Source organism: Lycorma delicatula, chromosome 3 (assembly GCF_047948215.1).
Source record: "Lycorma delicatula isolate Av1 chromosome 3, ASM4794821v1, whole genome shotgun sequence".
Classification (NCBI taxonomy): domain Eukaryota; kingdom Metazoa; phylum Arthropoda; class Insecta; order Hemiptera; family Fulgoridae; genus Lycorma; species Lycorma delicatula.
In genome coordinates this window covers 194,299,372-194,316,300 of record NC_134457.1, presented here as the reverse complement: position 1 = coordinate 194,316,300, position 16,929 = coordinate 194,299,372, and the positions used below count along the sequence as shown (strand labels likewise).

Genomic DNA, 16,929 nt, shown 5'->3' with positions numbered 1-16,929 from the left:
CATGCTTCATCTGTAAAAAACGTAATGTGTCAAGGATACCTACAGGATTTTGGTTAATAAATGTTTAAACCATTGACAGTAATTTAGTCTTTTGGCATATCTGTAGGTTTCAGTTCTTGAATTTACTTTGAAGGACAAAAGTTTTAGTCCTTTTCTTACAGCTTTATGTGCGGTAGCATGTGTGCTGCTGTACTAACTTATGCATTGGCTTTGATGGACTTTATAGTATCTGAAATATCAAGCAACTTCTGTTCATTTAGTTTAGGTGGTCTTTAATAGAATCTACTGCTCAAAATATTTTGATAAGAGCCCAATTGCACTGCAGTGAGGAACAGGAGTTTTTGGAAACTTTTAGAAAACTTGTACTTACTAAATCAGTATACTTGTTACCACAAAAGACATGTTCAATGAGAAAAATGCATTTCTCTACAGAAAGAACCATTGCATTTCTTACAAATATTGATTTTGATAAACAAAACAAAATGAAGCATATTCAGTTACAACTCAACAACTGATGTTTTGGTTTATTACTGATCAAGGCCCAATGAACACACAGGTTACCAGTCTAACGATGAAAGAACAGAATGCACTACGTAATTTTAAAACATACTGTATAGCAGCTTTCCAAAAGCACTGTACTTTTTATCAGCTATCTTATTGATGATTGCTTCAAAAACATCTGGAAAAATCAATTCCAAATCCAAGATGGTGACTTAATTTTTCAACTCATCACATTAATAGTATATTCAGTAACCGGTATTTGAGAGTTTTAGCCAGTATTATGTTTGAAAATTCAAAAATTTTATCGTATGCAAAAATTTCACAATTTGCATCAAAGTATTGTATATTAATTTTTAAACTTTATAGTTCTCACTTAAATGGCTGAATAGAAAAATGGCAAGTGAGTATGTTAGGAAGCGTGATTATGTCAGTAAACCAATCCTTGAGTCCTGCAGTTGTGCTAACCTCTACAAGAGATATGACAAAATATTTGTCCTTTTCAAGATATTGCTTTTATATTATATTAATTAAATCCTCACAGGTAAGCAACCTTACCATATCTAACCTCATTATCTAATCCCTTATTTCACATCACATAGTATTTGTATTGTGTGAGACTATAGGCAAAGATGAAGTCAGAACTTCTTTTCAGGCAAAGTACATAAGTAATATTAGGATTTGGATCCCAAAATCAAAGATAACTGAAATTTTAATTGCCAATAGATAATTTAAATTATTTACTGATAAATGTTAGCATTTTGTTTAGTAATAAAAAATCTAATTTGATTAAAAAGATATTTATAATTTTTTGTTATTATAAAATTTGTGATAATAAATAACATCAAAACTGCTTTGTTGCTATCAGTGTTATTTTGTTTTAGAACTCTTGAAGAAAGAGCGCAAAGATTATTCAGCACTAAAGGAAAAAAATCACTGGATCCAGGATTATTAGCAAAAAGCAAACCAGGAAAAAATAGAGATTCTGAAAGACAAAGGGACATTGCTTTCCTTGAAAGCCAAGTTTATAGGTATTAAATAGTTTTTTTTAAATGTATATTAATAGAATAAACTTTTTCTAATACAGGATGAGCAACATAAAACCAAACTTGTAATGAAACCGCTACCAGACACTATTTATGAAAGACTCTCACACAACTAGCATGACTAGTGGATGTATATGTTACTACTGATTGTTGCTGCTGATTGCCAAGTGGTTACAGTTAATGCAGTATACATTTTGTTGCAGTGCAGTATTTTGAGCGCAGTTGTGTTTGTGTAAAATGCCTTATTCAATCCAGAAAAGGCTAGCTATAATTGAGGCCTATATTCGCTCTGGATCATTTGTAGAATCATGTCAAGTATTCGTAGAAAAATTTTTGAATATCTGTATCCCAGTGAAGAGTAGCATACACGATTTAGTTAAAAATGGTGTACAACAGGTTCGGTTTCAAATGCAAAACGAAATAGGCAACCTTCCATTAGGACTCCACAGGCCATTGCCTATATTGAAAAGAGAATTACTGCCGCTCCAAAAAAATCACTTCGCAAGTTATCCCAACAATTTGATGTTAAATACACATCTTGTCATAAAATTCTTCATGAATTAAAATTGAAACCATATCGCGTTAACAACTGTGCAACAACTGAAGGAGACAGACAATCCAAAAGAACTTTATTATTGCTACTGGCTTCTCAAAAACATTGTCGGTGGTCAGATAGACCATCCCCAATGTCGTATTTCATGTCAGACGAGGCATAGTTTCATTTATCCAGCCATGTTAATTTGCAGAACACCAGGTATTGGATGCAACCCACCGTGTTGGTCTAGTGGTGAACACGTCTTCCCAAATCAACTAATTTGGAAGTCAAGAGTTCCAGCATTCAAGTCCTATTAAAGCCAGTTACTTTTATACAGATTTGAATACTAGATCGGGGATAACAGTGAGTGTTCTTTGGTGGTTTGACACATGTCAGGAATGGTCGAACTGAGACTGTACAAGACTACACTTCATTTACACTCATACATATCATCCTCATTCATTACCTGAATGGTAATTCCCAGAGGCTAAATAGGAAAAAAAGGTATTGGATGGTGAGGGATCCTCACGAGATATTCAAGTGTCCACTTCACAATGCGAAATTGATATTTGGTGCGCCATTTCCGGTAATTGTATAGAGGGACCAATATTTTTTGACCAAACTGTCAATATACAAGTTTACCTCACAATTTTTGAAGAATTCTATGCACATTTAACTGATAATGAAAAAGAAAACAGCTTCTTCCAACAAGACTGAGCAATCTGTCACAGATCAAACGTTTCACTGAATCGCATTCATGCAGCTTTCACACATGAACAAGCTGTCAGCAGAAGACTGGGCCTCCACGTTCCCCAGAGTTGTCTACTTATGATTTTTTTCTTTTGGGGCTACTTAAAGGAGAGAGTTTATACATCTAATCCCCACAATATTGAAGAACTCAAGGTGAACATTCAACAAGAAATCGACGCAACTATCAACGTTTTGCATCAGACGACTCTCAATATGATCAGTCGAGCACAAAAGTGCATCGCTCCCCACAGGGTGATCATTTTGAACATCTTTTGTAACAGTAAGATAAATAAATGCAACATTTAAATTATGTTTTATGTTTTACTTATTTAATTTATCCATATCATTCATAAACTTTCATTCCAATATAACCTACTGATTCTGCAGCAGTTATGTTATAGATTTGGTTTTATGTTGCTTGCCCTGTATACGCTTTTTAATGTCTAGTTTATATTCAATAATATCTGGAAGAAAGAGAATTTTACAAACTAGTAATTTTGCTTTATAAAAAATTAATAAATTATTGATGATTCTATTTGCAGTTTTGACAAAATCAAGTACTTTTTCACAGTTAATTTTTAACGTAACAGAAAATATATGTTGAACTTGAAATGACTGGAGAGGCAGTTACAGACTGGAAGAATTACTTGCTAAAAATAATATCAAAATAGGTGGTGAACATTGCATAGTAGAAATAGATGAATCTTGTTTTTTCAATTGTAAAGATAGCATTGACCAAATACATTCCTAACAATAGCTTTTGAGCAGCATTTGCAATGAAACAAAACAAAATATATTTTACCAGAATAACATTGTCTTATATTTGTCAGTTTGGTAATTATACTCTGTTAATAAAAGAATAAATCTTTTGAAGATTATATATTGAAACCAAATGTGAAAAAATATAATAGATTACATGTAGTCAAAAACGTTAAATAATAGTATACATATAACAAGTATAGTATGTCCTAAAAAATGAATCAAAAACTTTTTTGTCAACAAATACCTGATACAAATCTGATCTAAATTTATGTTCATGAAAATCCAAAGAATATAAATTTTTCAACTTGCACATAAATAAATCCGTTTAAGGTTAAATATGAAAGAAAGAAAAATCTCTGTATGTTGCAATTATAGAATTACTTTAAAGAAAATTGTATTTTTTTTTAGGAATAGAATTGTTGGCTTCATATAACATAACATATAGGGTTTTTTATGTTTAGATTTGCAGAGCTGGTGAGCGAACAGAGAACAGCAACTAAAGAGAATGTACAAAGAAAGCAAGCAAGAACTGAAGGTGAAAGAGATGATTCTGATGCTGATGCTAGTGCATCAGAGTCTGAAGAAGAAGATGAAGATGGAGTTCCATACAACCCTAAAAATTTACCTCTTGGTTGGGATGGAAAGGTAATTTTTGTTGTTAATGGCATAAATGTAATGATATAATTTGGATTAAATTCTACTGACATGTATTAAATAGATTTGATTACTTATTTTTAAACTAAGCCAGTAATATTATTTGGTTTATCCAAATGCAATATTTAGGTGTCAAGTATTATCATCAGCTTTAGCACTTAAAATGTGCTGGGCATAGAAAGGAAGCATTGAATGATCTGTCCTTCACTTCTGAGTTTGAATGTATTTGTATACTATGCATTATGTTTTCATGAACATATGTGGTGAGAGAGTAGTTGATTACAAATTACGTGTAGCTGTTGCTAACATAATGTGTTAAAAAGAGTTGTGTAGTGAAAGAGAAGTTGAAAGTTCAGATCCTACCGGTGAATATACATTCAAACTCAGATTATTTAAAAAAAAGAGGAAGAGGGAAAGCAGAAGCAGAAATCATAGCTAATACTGGTATGAAGGATAATGTATATTTCTCAGTTTGGCTGATCAAACTGTAAAAATGTTTTAGAAACCTGCCACACATTTACATGAAAAACAAATTATTAATTATTAAATAATATCATTATTTATATTCACCCTCACCTTTCTCCTCCTTCATAATCCTACTTTTTTACCTCCTGTTACATTTTAACAACTTGCGTTGATTTCATTCCTATTGCCACTGTTTCAAATATGTTTTTCTTCTCCTCTATCTTTCTTTTTATCTGAGGGCCAGATGACAAGTAATGCATATTTAAACATAACAGAAGAAAAAAATGTTGCCTGCCATCTCAGCTACATTTTCCCACTTCAAGTGTGACAAATCTTGTTAAATTCTGTTCGTTTGTTCTTTGTCAATAGTAGCCATTACCGTAGATTCTCAAGTGTGCCTATTATACCAGCCTATTTAAAGCAACATGATCGAATTTAATTTTTAGCATTAGCTCGAAAAAACTGTATCTCAGTGGCATTCATTTACAAGCTCTTTATAGTGAAATTATTTATCAAAACTAGTGTGAGTAGATGAAGAATAAAAAATTTTAAGTGTAGATCTCTACGAAAACCTCTCTCAACAGCGTTCTTGAATTCAAACATATTGTACAGCAGAATACATGGAAGTCAGGATGACTGAATTTTATGTGGTAAATAAGAGATATTAAAAAAACCACTGAGCCAATAACCCTGCAATCTGATAATTCTCACTCACACACATCATATGCTAACTACATCAAGGCTCTAGTGAAGTTGAAATTTTAACCAATTCCATACTCATACTCACTGGATTTCGCACCCTACAGTTTTCACTTTTTGAATTTAATGAGGAACTTTCAGGACATTCATCTCACCATGGATATAAAGTGAAGAACAGAGTGAAGTCGTTAATCAAGGAAAGAGCAACAAAATTCTTAATTTGACTGGATGAAAAAACTAGCTCACCAATGAGTAAAATTTACAGCTGTAGTTGGTGACTATATTGAAACTGAATATGTTAAATTGAAACTTGACTACATTAAAACTGAAAATGTTTAAAATATTTATTGAAAAACTTGTTTATCAAAAAGTACATGAATAAATAAATAAAAATTATTTATATATTGAACTATTATTTATAAATTAAAATATTTATTTAAAGCTTGAAAACACTGACTAAATTGAAGGTAAGCTTCACAGCTACAAATGTAGCCAATTAATTGTAATTTTTTTACTTGAATGTAACTTTCGATGTAAAAATTTGTAGCACATGTGCTTTACTTTTCAGCCACCCCTTTTTAGCACTTTCATTTTTATTTTACTAGATTCTTGTAAGCTATGTTGTGATATTAATATAAGAAGTGTAACTTTGTTTTAGCCTATTCCATACTGGCTGTATAAGCTTCATGGGTTAAACATCAGCTATAATTGTGAGATATGTGGTAATTTTATTTACAAAGGACCTAAAGCATTTCAGCGACATTTTGCTGTAAGTATTATTTATTTATTTTATATTTAAAAAATTATTTACGTAACAAAAGAAAGATAATGATTTGTTAAAAATTAAGAAAATAAAATAAAAATTTAAGAAAAGAATTTTGTATTGTAGAAGTAAAATTACAAAGAATAGATGATGTTAGAAAATCATTAAGAACATGTTAATGCAAGTAATGGTAGCCTTCATGCAGAGAAGAAACTTGTTAGTATTGTTTTTTTTTATAATGATTAAAATCTATTTCATTAATGTTTTGTGTTACTCAATTTTTTTTATAAATTGAGATTTGAGAGAATGAGTTGGTCTTCATTATTAAATAGGTGAAAATACCTGACCAATCAATCAATGAGTCAGTGCCTGTTTTACACTTCAACAGATAATTGTCATACAGAAAACTTTCATAGAATATCAATTCTTTCTTGTATATATTTTTGTAAAAATGAAAATGTCTACAACATTGTATCCACCTCAAAATTAATAATGATTTAAAATTAATTTATTTTAATTTTCTTAAAACTTAGGGCAGTTATATTGGGAAACAGATGAATCTATTAAGTGCCTGACCATTAGGTTAATAACTTTTTAATGGATATAAGTGTTATTACTTGAAAAAAGGATTATTTTAATCTTCATTTTTTTACTAAACTATTTGAATTGAAGTATCATGATACCTGAAGCTGAATTGAATTGAAACCAGTTGTATTCAATAAAAACAAATAGTTTAAAAAAACAATCAGAAAATGAATTTATATATTAAAAAAATCCAGTAAATCATGAATTAAACAGATTCAATGTCTATCAAAGTAAAATTTATAATACATTAACAGCCACTACTTCCTGCTGTTTGAAGTGTATAAAATTGACTTTTTGTCTTCTAAAACAATCTTATTTTGTAGTTGCATGAGACATTTATTTAATACTGATGTATTTATTCAAATTGCAAGTATATTGAAATTAGAGATATTTAAATTTTAAGTAGTTTTATTAACAAAAACAAAAACCGTTCTTCTTTTCCGTTGCCCCTGACTACTTTGGAAAGTAGTTTGCAACTTACTTATTTTGGTAATCATTATTATATAATTTATAAAATATAATCTAATGCTTACTTATTTGTTGTTAGTTAAGAAAGTCTTGTTATACTGTTAAATGTTTGGCATTTTCTTCTATAGGAATGGAGGCATGCACATGGTATGAGATGCCTAGGAATACCGAATACTGCACATTTTGCAAACGTTACTCAAATTGAAGATGCTCTGGCATGTAAGTTATAATTAACATGATTTTATGGATATTTTTCTTCATTTTTAATAGTAATTGAAAAAGTTTCATTGTGGGCAATAAATATCATGTATCTTATTTTAACAATTGATTAATCCTTGATGGGTGAAAAATATGTTGATGTCTTAAAGTAAGCAGCACTAGGGATATGGTGTCAAGGAATATGTTAGGCTGAATAATATCATATACTGCAGTTTGCTGTTTTATCTATGCTAAATATGGAAACAGAAAATAGTAAAGGCAGATTTTCTGTTTATATCATTAACTTTACTGATAGATTGAATACACTTAACATTTTGATGTATCAGATTTTTAGTTTAAAGATTAATGATATTATCGATTAACATAATACCAGAATAAGGTAGTTTCATTCCAAACATCATAATATAAAAATATTTTAAAGATTTATGAAGTATCCATCTCTTTGGATACAAAGATGATTGTTTTGTTAAATCAGGGTGGTATTGAAATATGAAAACGGCTTCATATTTCAAAACTGAGGGTTACTAGGAAGTAGAATCAAGTGAATCTACATAGTTACTAATTAACCATTTCTTGATTAATGCCTTCATTTTCAAGTTACAAAACAGAAAAATCCGAGTAGGAATAAAACCAGGTAAAACACCCCATAGTAACATATATTACCATTTCATATACCAGAATTACATATGATACAAACTTTAGGGTTAACATTTAAATTAATAGTGCAAACACTAATCATTTACAACACTACTACAAATTAAATGGCTGGGTCAACTGACATTATTTACTTTAATTATCGCAATATTTAATTATAAAAGATAAATGTTTTCAGTCCTAAATTGTTTTATACAATACATTTTTAAAAAATTATATTTTTTAATTCAATAAATATATTACAAATTAGTAGTAAATCAGCTGTTACTTTGCAACAGTGCAATTTGTTTTATGTTGAAATGCAAGTTATTAAATTCTCATTTTGGCTTCTTACTTCACTATACAAGTACAGTATTTGATTGTCTTTAAATTAATTACATATTGGAGAATTAAGCTGTAGCAGTTAAATATTTGTTCTCTAGTGCAAATTTTATTACCATATTGTCACCTCCATTGCCACCAATACCATCACCCTCATCATCTTTGTTATTTAATAATAGATTTCAAAACAGAGAACCAATAAGTAAATTAACTGCCACTAATGATGCAAAATCATTAGTGGCAGTTAGAGAAGTTATTTGCAAATGTTGTATAAAAGCAGATACTCAGGTACGATTCGTATAAATAAAATTTAGAAATTAGATGGGGGTTTAAAATTTGTTTTAAACCCCCAGCTCGCCTCAGAGATGGGGCCCATGGACTAAAAAAGAATAGTTATAAAAATTTATTTTAAAATGTAAAATGTTGGTTATTAATCATATTTAATTCATTCATTATTTGTTGAATTTGTAATAAATGAACCAAGTAGAGTAGTAAAACTGAATTTAGTGAATGCATTACATTTTAAGGATTCCCTAAACTAAACTGACATATCTTAATTTTTTTTTCAAATAAGACTTTCAACAGCCTTTATTTTTAAGTAAATAGGGTAAACCGTTTGCTATTTTAGAAAGTACTTATTTAGAGTAGGATTAACTGAATTGTTTGGAAAATCAGTGGTCTGTCTAGTGATATGACTGCTTCATTATTTTTTAGCATATTGATACAATACTTATTTTAAAATAATTACATGAATGTGTATGCAAGATTTAAAATATTTTTCTGTTTTTACGATAAGTATCTGAGTAGTGATTTATATGACTTCCTGGAATCTGTTTTATTTATTTATTTGTACAGCAACATTTTTTTTCCCACTTATAGTTACAAAAGCTACTATCACTCAATGATGTATGATCACATAATATCATTCATTTATACGGAGCCAACTTATATTTGGATTCTACAGAGCTTTTAAATGGTTTCATCATTTATTTTCGTTTCTATATTTGTGAAAGGGGACTTAGTATAGTTTATATTTATAGTAATAACTAACTTGAGTTATTATTACCTATTATTATTATAATAGTACCTAATTTAACGAAAAAATTTAATGGATAAATCTTTGGTCAAAGATTGGCTTAAATCTGTGTGGTACAGACACTTCGGTCATAGAAGATCCATGTTAATATTAGATGCATCCAGGGGTCATTTGACTGAAGAAGTAAAATCGGAATTAAAAAACTAAACGCAGATTTCGTTTTTAATACCTGGTGGTATGACTTCCCAGTTGCAGGTTTTGGTGAACAAGCCTTTTAAAGATAATCTTAAAAAATATCATAATTGTTGAATATGAAGCAACAGTCATCAGCTAATTCCTACTAGAAGAATAAAAAACCTGCACTTAGCTTATTATTGCACGAGTGGATTGTTAAGCCATGGAATTCAGTAACACCAGGTAGCAATTAGACAAGGCTTTTTAAAATATTTTGCATAAGTAATGCATTAAATGGAATTGAAGGTGATATTCTGTGGGAGGAAAAGTCAAATAATGAAAACAATATTTTATTTTCAGATAGTAATAGTGATGATAAGTCAATTCAAGTGTTCATGTATTGAGAGTGAATTTTTGTGTAATAATGAATTTTTTACTATTATTATTTCTTTTAAAATATCTCTTATTAAAACTCCTATACAAAATTTTACATTTTTTATTTATTTTTTTAAATTTCAAAATTAGCTTCTTATTGGTGATAAAATTCGAAAATGGGTTATCAACCTATATTCAGGGTAGATGTATATTCGAGCAAATACGGTATTATATCAGTCTGTATTTTTATATTAAGTGTAAAAACAACTTTTTATCCTTGTTTTTAGTGTGGGAAAAACTGAAGGTTCAAAAACATGATGAGCGTTGGCAGCCAGAACAAGAGGAAGAATATGAAGACTCTCTGGGGAATGTTGTTAATAGAAAGACATATGAAGATTTGAAGCGCCAAGGGCTTTTATAAATATGTATATATCATTTCATTTCCATTAAATAAATAAACTTCTTTCTGTGGATTAAATGAATGTCAATTATCAAGAAATTATTGATTTATTTTTCAGTCATTGAAAATAGTGTATTAAATGTTTATTTGTGCATTAGTATATCAGAAAGACCAGTACTTTTTAAAATGTACCTAATTGGCATTTACTTTCTGGGTCACATTAGATATAGATTTTAAGGTCACATTAGATATAGATTTTAAGGTCACAGTAGATATAGATTATAAGCTAACATGCCTACTTTGCTAACTTTCTATTATCCCTAATGTAAAAGAACAACAAAAACAGAGCCTTGACCTGCATTTCTATGTCTTGTATTTCCATAGGTGAAGTGGTTTTACAAATTGATACAGCTCATCAACAGTTACAGATCTAAACTTAAAAGTCTTAATAGAGCAGGCTATCATACGTAAAAATTTGAGCAGGATCGGTGCTGTAGTTCTTTAATGGCACGTAATCAAAATCAAGCTATGTGACAGAAGACTTGACAAAAACTGAAATCTTTTTGTAAGTTATACATATTTTAACCCTTACAACTCTCTTGTTGGTTGACAGCTGACACAGCCAATGACTCCTTCCTTATGTCGGCTGGCAGCCGACATCAAACTTCAGTTCAGATAAAATGTATTTTTGACATATTTTACAATCTATATTATAAAATTTTGATAGCGAGCTGTTCTAAACATGTTGCTGGCTAGGAACAGAGGGGGTGGTGTAGCGACCGGACACGCTACGAGGTGGGTTCTTCTCCCCTCGGGGGGGAATCGAGATGTTCTAAACATGTAAGCGCCGATGGTGGTGTATTGGTTATCGTACCTGCATTAATTCAGATATCTGATTTCCTTTGTTCTTATTAAATATAACTATATTGATTGTAAATTAAAATTACACTCATAAGACTTCTGGTTACATATGTATGTGTGTATGTATGTATGTGTATATATATATATATATAATAATAATATATATAATATATATATACATACATCTAATATATACATACATATACAGATAATCCAATATATACAGATCCAATATATATACATCTTATATATATATATATATATATATATATTAGATGAGAACTCGGTATGTCACTATTGTTAGACACAATTAGGAATTATAGAGCTAATTGCTGTGACCATTTAAATTGAATATCATCAGAACTTACCAGCCAAAGCTTTTGAATATAATCCTTGTGAAATGAATGAGATCTAGGAAGACTGAATAAAAGATGGCATTGGTACAGGCTGAATAAGCCTATCATTAATTGGCAAAGAAGAAGAACATAGTATATAAAACCAGAATTTTTGTATGTTAATAAAAGCTGATTCACTTTTATATAGGCACTGGATCCAACTCCCGAGAACCCTGAGAATTTTATTTATTTTTTTTTTTTTTTATAAGTTAATTTTATTTAAACTTGCATAAAAGTACAGTGTAACATTATTCATTTGGCAGGTCAGGATGTGGTCCAAATAGATGAAAGTCTGAATAATCCAAAAATGTCATATAGTATATTTTATCATAATAGTTATGAAAATGTACAGTACAGTAATTTATCTGAAATAATTTTTAATAAATAAGGTTATAGTACAATAAGTTCGACTCATCACATTCCAGTTGCCATGTGTGTCCGGCTTTCATTAATCTTCTGAAGAGCATTACGTTTAGGAATTCAATGCAACTGCAGCCTTTGTCTTCAGCAAATAATAATTCTGTAGCTCTACATAAGACTTCTCCATGTACGGATTGAAATTGTAGCTACTCATTCAATACTACGTATTGTCTTAATTCTGTATTACGTTAGCATGTATACCAAATAATTTGTTAGTATGTTCGCAAAACAAATATATTAAAACAGTTAATATAAAACATTCAGTGAATATAAATTGTAATGTTAATTGTATAAAATAAAACGTTCTTTTTTTTAAAAATGGTACTTGTTGAATTTGAAACTTAAATTATATTAATTATAAATTCATATAATTTCAATTAATTTATTTACATTTGTATTAATAATTTTTTTATGTGCTATTTTGACTGTAACAGTTTATTCTTGTAGGGTATACAAATTGATAACTATAAATAAAATTTGTTACTTAATAAAGTTCATTCTATTTAATATTGTCATCTTAAAATTAAAAAATACAAAAAAAATGAGGTTTTATTTAAGATACATAGATACATACATAAGATTACAGTGAAATTAAAATTTACTAAAGAAAAAACATCTCAAGGCAAAGTTATCATTTAATGGGATTATATTAAGAGATGAATTCTATACAGTATAAAAATTCCAAACCTGTCCACGATTCTTAATCTAAAATTTTCAAGATAAGACAAGAGATGCAATTAGTCTGTCATAGTGATCACTAGAATAACAATTTTTATATTATATTAATTACCATAAATAACAGTTTGTTATGCATGTTATTTGCAAGAAACATAAAAGATATAAAACCTGTTTCTTGATGACAAAAAGAAAAGGAATAACAGAAGTAATAAATAACTGTCCTGAGGTAGATATTCCCCATGTCCAGAACATAACATCTACGTTCCATGTCCAGAGCGGAAACAGCTGTACATATGTACTTTCTCATAATGCTGGCTAATGGGGCTCTGATTGTTTTCCCACAGAAATGGAATTTTCTTCAGGCATAATACAAGGACTGGATTTTCAGCCACCTGCAGATATGGGAAATTTTAGTGATTATGGAAATGGATTCCCCCATCTTTAGAGCTGGCGATGTGGCGGCCAGGGTCGAAGTGATTGCAGCTGTAGCAGAGGTCCTTCCACTTTCTGGAACAGAACGGAATGCAAGGATAGCGGGAGTTTGTTTTCTCCCTACTGATTGCAGAACCTGGACAGATGTTCCTTGCTGCTGTGTCTTTCTACTTTATCTGGTGGGTTATCATCTGTTTTGTGGCGGTTATAGATTTTGTTTATTTTATTTTCTTTGTGAACGGATTTCGTATTTGCGTTCCAGTCCCTTAGACCAATGAGAAACAATTTACTGGGGCTGATACAGGGAGACTAAGTGTGTATATGCTTTGTACTTCCGACAGTATTCCCCTTCAGTACGTCCTCTGAAGTCCTTTCAGTGCTAGAGCCTTTCTGTCAAACAGGAGTTTGCCTTTCGTGGGGGCCCTAATATTCGGAGGAAGCTTTTAGACATACGTGTGTCCATGAAGGGTTTGGGAGGATTGTGTATTAAATCAGGTTGGGATCAACATAATACCAAGTCAATGAATTTTGAATAAAAGGTTTAAAAGATGTTTTATTTTATTTTTGTTTATTTAATTGAAGACTTCCACTAACTCACCGTAGACAATGGCTACCTGGGTCCGGCTAGGTAGCAGCATCTTATCTGTTTCCTGTTGAGGACACCTTCAGAGCACAATACAACAAAACCATATGTTCAATTATTATTAAGCACTCTTTAGGACATTAGATTTTATCCATATCTATACTATTGTAGGATATTATAATGGAGTAGATTAAATTAATATTGATTCATGTATTTATTTTACATTTAATTTGAATAAAATACAACAAAACTAAATGTTTAATTATTTTTTAAGCAAATAATTTCGGTTAGGGTCTTATATTATATTTTCTAATTCAGTAGTATTGTATGATACTGAAATGGAGTAAATAAAATTGATTTAATTTGGGTCAAAATAAAAACTATATTTCCATACATTTATGAGTCGTAGCAAGAACTTTACATGCACATCTCTTTTTAATGACCTCTTTTTTTTTTAAAAGGTTCGCAGTCATTTCTGGGAGTTCCCTGTTAGCTCACCTGATGTAGAGGCTCCTGACCTGGTTTATCACACACAAACCCTCATCCCACCTTTTCCCTTTTCACAGTGTTTCATCTAACACGGCATGAGGCCTTTTCCTCACACCTTGCAGTGTAGGATACTCTTGATAGATGTCCCTGAGATGGCTGTGCTCGGATACAGCCACTCTCCCAAATACTCCGTGTGCCTGTGCTACACCCACTTCCGACACAGTTTTTATGTCCACGTTGTAGCGAAGTGTGGCATTTCTGACAAACCATGGTGCTCTGAAAATCATCTGCAGCACCATGTTTTGGATGACCTCCAGCTTTTTCTGGGACATATAGCACAATAGTGCCCCCCATGCCAGGTAGGCGGATGTCAGAATTGGCAAGATGTAGAGTCTGTATATGAGTATCTTATCACCAGTGGAATGAGACTGGCTCGATTAAGCATTGGGTGTAGGGAAGCCCTACACCCAGTTTGGACAGGCATACCACCTTCGCTGTTTTCCAGTATTCTGGAAAATACCCTACAAACAAAATGTTTGTGAAAAGGTGGCCATGGTCGCTATGAGAGCAGGAGGAACATTCCGGTTTGCTCGGACCTTGATCCCGTCCACCCCTGGGGACTTATCAGAGCTTGTGGCTTTGATAGCTGCTTCAGTGACACACGTCTATTTCACGGGGGCCATCCTGTATCTGAGTGAAGTAGTCAGCGAGGAAAGTCTCCACCTCGGTTGCATGGTTGTTGTTCATGCAGGCAAGGTTTGGAGTGAACTATCCCTCCAGTGTGTTTGCAAAGACCTCTGCTCGGTCTGACTCAGAATTAGCCAAAAAACCTCGTTGTCCCAGCACCGGTTGGCAAGGCTTCTTTTCTTCTTGTAGCCGTTTATTCAACCTGAACACCAAAGAGATGACCGATATTGAGACGAGGGAATCTCTCCAATATTCTTCGCGATGTTTTGTTAGCACCCTGTCTGTTTGTTAAATTCCCACTTGTTGTCAGGGGACAGGGTGAGGCGATATCTCCTCTGCAGCCGGTGCTTTTCTAAGATTGCCTTGGAGATGGGAAGTGAGAGATCATTACGGAGGGGCCATACGGCCTTCTCCGTAGTGCTATAAGACAGAACCTTGTTTATGGATGACGTGACAAGATTGACCCTGTCATCCGGTGTAGTCAGGAGTTCTGGATCTACTGGATTAAAATCCTGTTGGAGAGCCTCATGGAACACTCCAGTTCACTGACCTTCAGGGAATTGGTGGTGGGTCTTACCCAGCCCCTACTAGGCCCAACTCCGGTAAGACCAGAGAATGGTCTGAGCTGAAGTCCTCGATCATTTCTATTGCAAACGGAATTTGTACCGCCCTCAGAATCACGATTTTGAGTATGTCAGATATCAACCGACCATTTGCATTCGCAAAGGTGGACACTTCAGGGCCTGTCATGGCATCTAGGTCAGCACCGGGTACAGCTGAGTTCAGCCTGTTATTTGCCGAGACCAGTCTGCATACTGCATCTAGATGTTGCACATGTACGCAAGTCTGTTCCATGACATCGGTGTGTACCTCGACCCACATTCATAATTCGTAATTCATCTGTGGACTAAAATAGTGGTTCCACCGCTGGCGGAGCTTCAGTGTGGCATTACTGCTACTGATTTGAAAATGGAAATGAAGGAAAAATAGTTGTTTATCTACACCAGTACTAAAAAGTCTGTAAGTAAATTCAAGCTGTCTTAAACAATCTCTAAGGGAGTAGTTTAATTCTACGTATACAATTGGAGTCTTGAAGCATGGCGTGTATAATGACAGGAGGTAGCCCTCTTGCCTAAGACGCCTGGGCTCGCCTGCATGCAAGAGTGGGGGAGACGGGGCATATTCGATGACATGGGGGACCCTTGAGGGTGGACTGAGGGCGCGTGCCAAGGATACGTGCAAGCGTGCCTGGAGCCAAGTAGGTCAGGACCAGGCAGGGCAACCTCCTCACCGAGGGGTTCTTTGGTTATTCTGAACATGTGATCAATTTACTGTCATGACGCGGGGAATGGGTTATGCCCTACGAAACTATTTATAGGGGAGAGTCAACTGCTATGACATCCTGATGTGCTGCTTAGTGGCAGTTCTGGTTGCTCCGGGGGGTGCTTAAATAAAATAAGAGAAACAGAAAAAAAGAAGATATTGGTATTGTGAAGATGTTCTTTGCCATTTGATTTTGTGTTTTATTTATATTTATCTTTAATTTTAATATCGGGGCCCTTTACTAAGTAAGTGTTTTTTCTGTGTTTAAATGTTCTGTGTATTTTGGTGTTTTTAAAAAAAATGTAAGGGCCCTCTCACCCTTACATATGACAATCCTGATGATGATCTAAACCTATGTTAAAGAATGTGTTGAGGACTAATGACCTTAGAAGTCGATGCCCGTATACCAAACAAAAAATTTTAAAAAATAAATAACTATTACCAATCGCATACGAAAGCCATCTGAAATGTGGAAATATTCTTTATTTTTACCTGAAATCTTCCAAATAATTTTTGTTTGAAAATACTTAGAATATCAAAATGACATCAGCTTAATATCGTAACATCAAACCATTACAATACCAAGTGTATATTACACATCTAAAGCATGTAGAAGTACACATTTAGATAATTTATTTCTTTCACTTTCAGGATTTT

General features: G+C 32.3%; 1 protein-coding gene across 3 annotated transcripts in view; it reads left to right on the top strand.

Moving 5' to 3' along the window:
• noi (splicing factor 3a subunit 3 noi) overlaps positions 1–12,373 on the top strand; it is a 33,351-nt gene extending 20,978 nt beyond the window's left edge. The window contains exons 8-13 of one of the 3 annotated variants that reach the window (XM_075361270.1): positions 1,383–1,529; positions 4,053–4,236; positions 6,068–6,178; positions 7,354–7,444; positions 10,292–10,429; positions 11,924–12,373. In XM_075361270.1, coding sequence (XP_075217385.1) covers positions 1,383–1,529; positions 4,053–4,236; positions 6,068–6,178; positions 7,354–7,444; positions 10,292–10,425 — 667 coding nt within the window. In that variant the 3' untranslated portion in view covers positions 10,426–10,429; positions 11,924–12,373. Of the gene's footprint in view, positions 1–1,382; positions 1,530–4,052; positions 4,237–6,067; positions 6,179–7,353; positions 7,445–10,291; positions 10,504–11,923 lie in introns of those variants that run through there. The other 2 variants (XM_075361271.1, XM_075361269.1) reach the window with 2 other exon arrangements.
• The last annotated feature ends 4,556 nt before the right edge of the window (positions 12,374–16,929 follow it).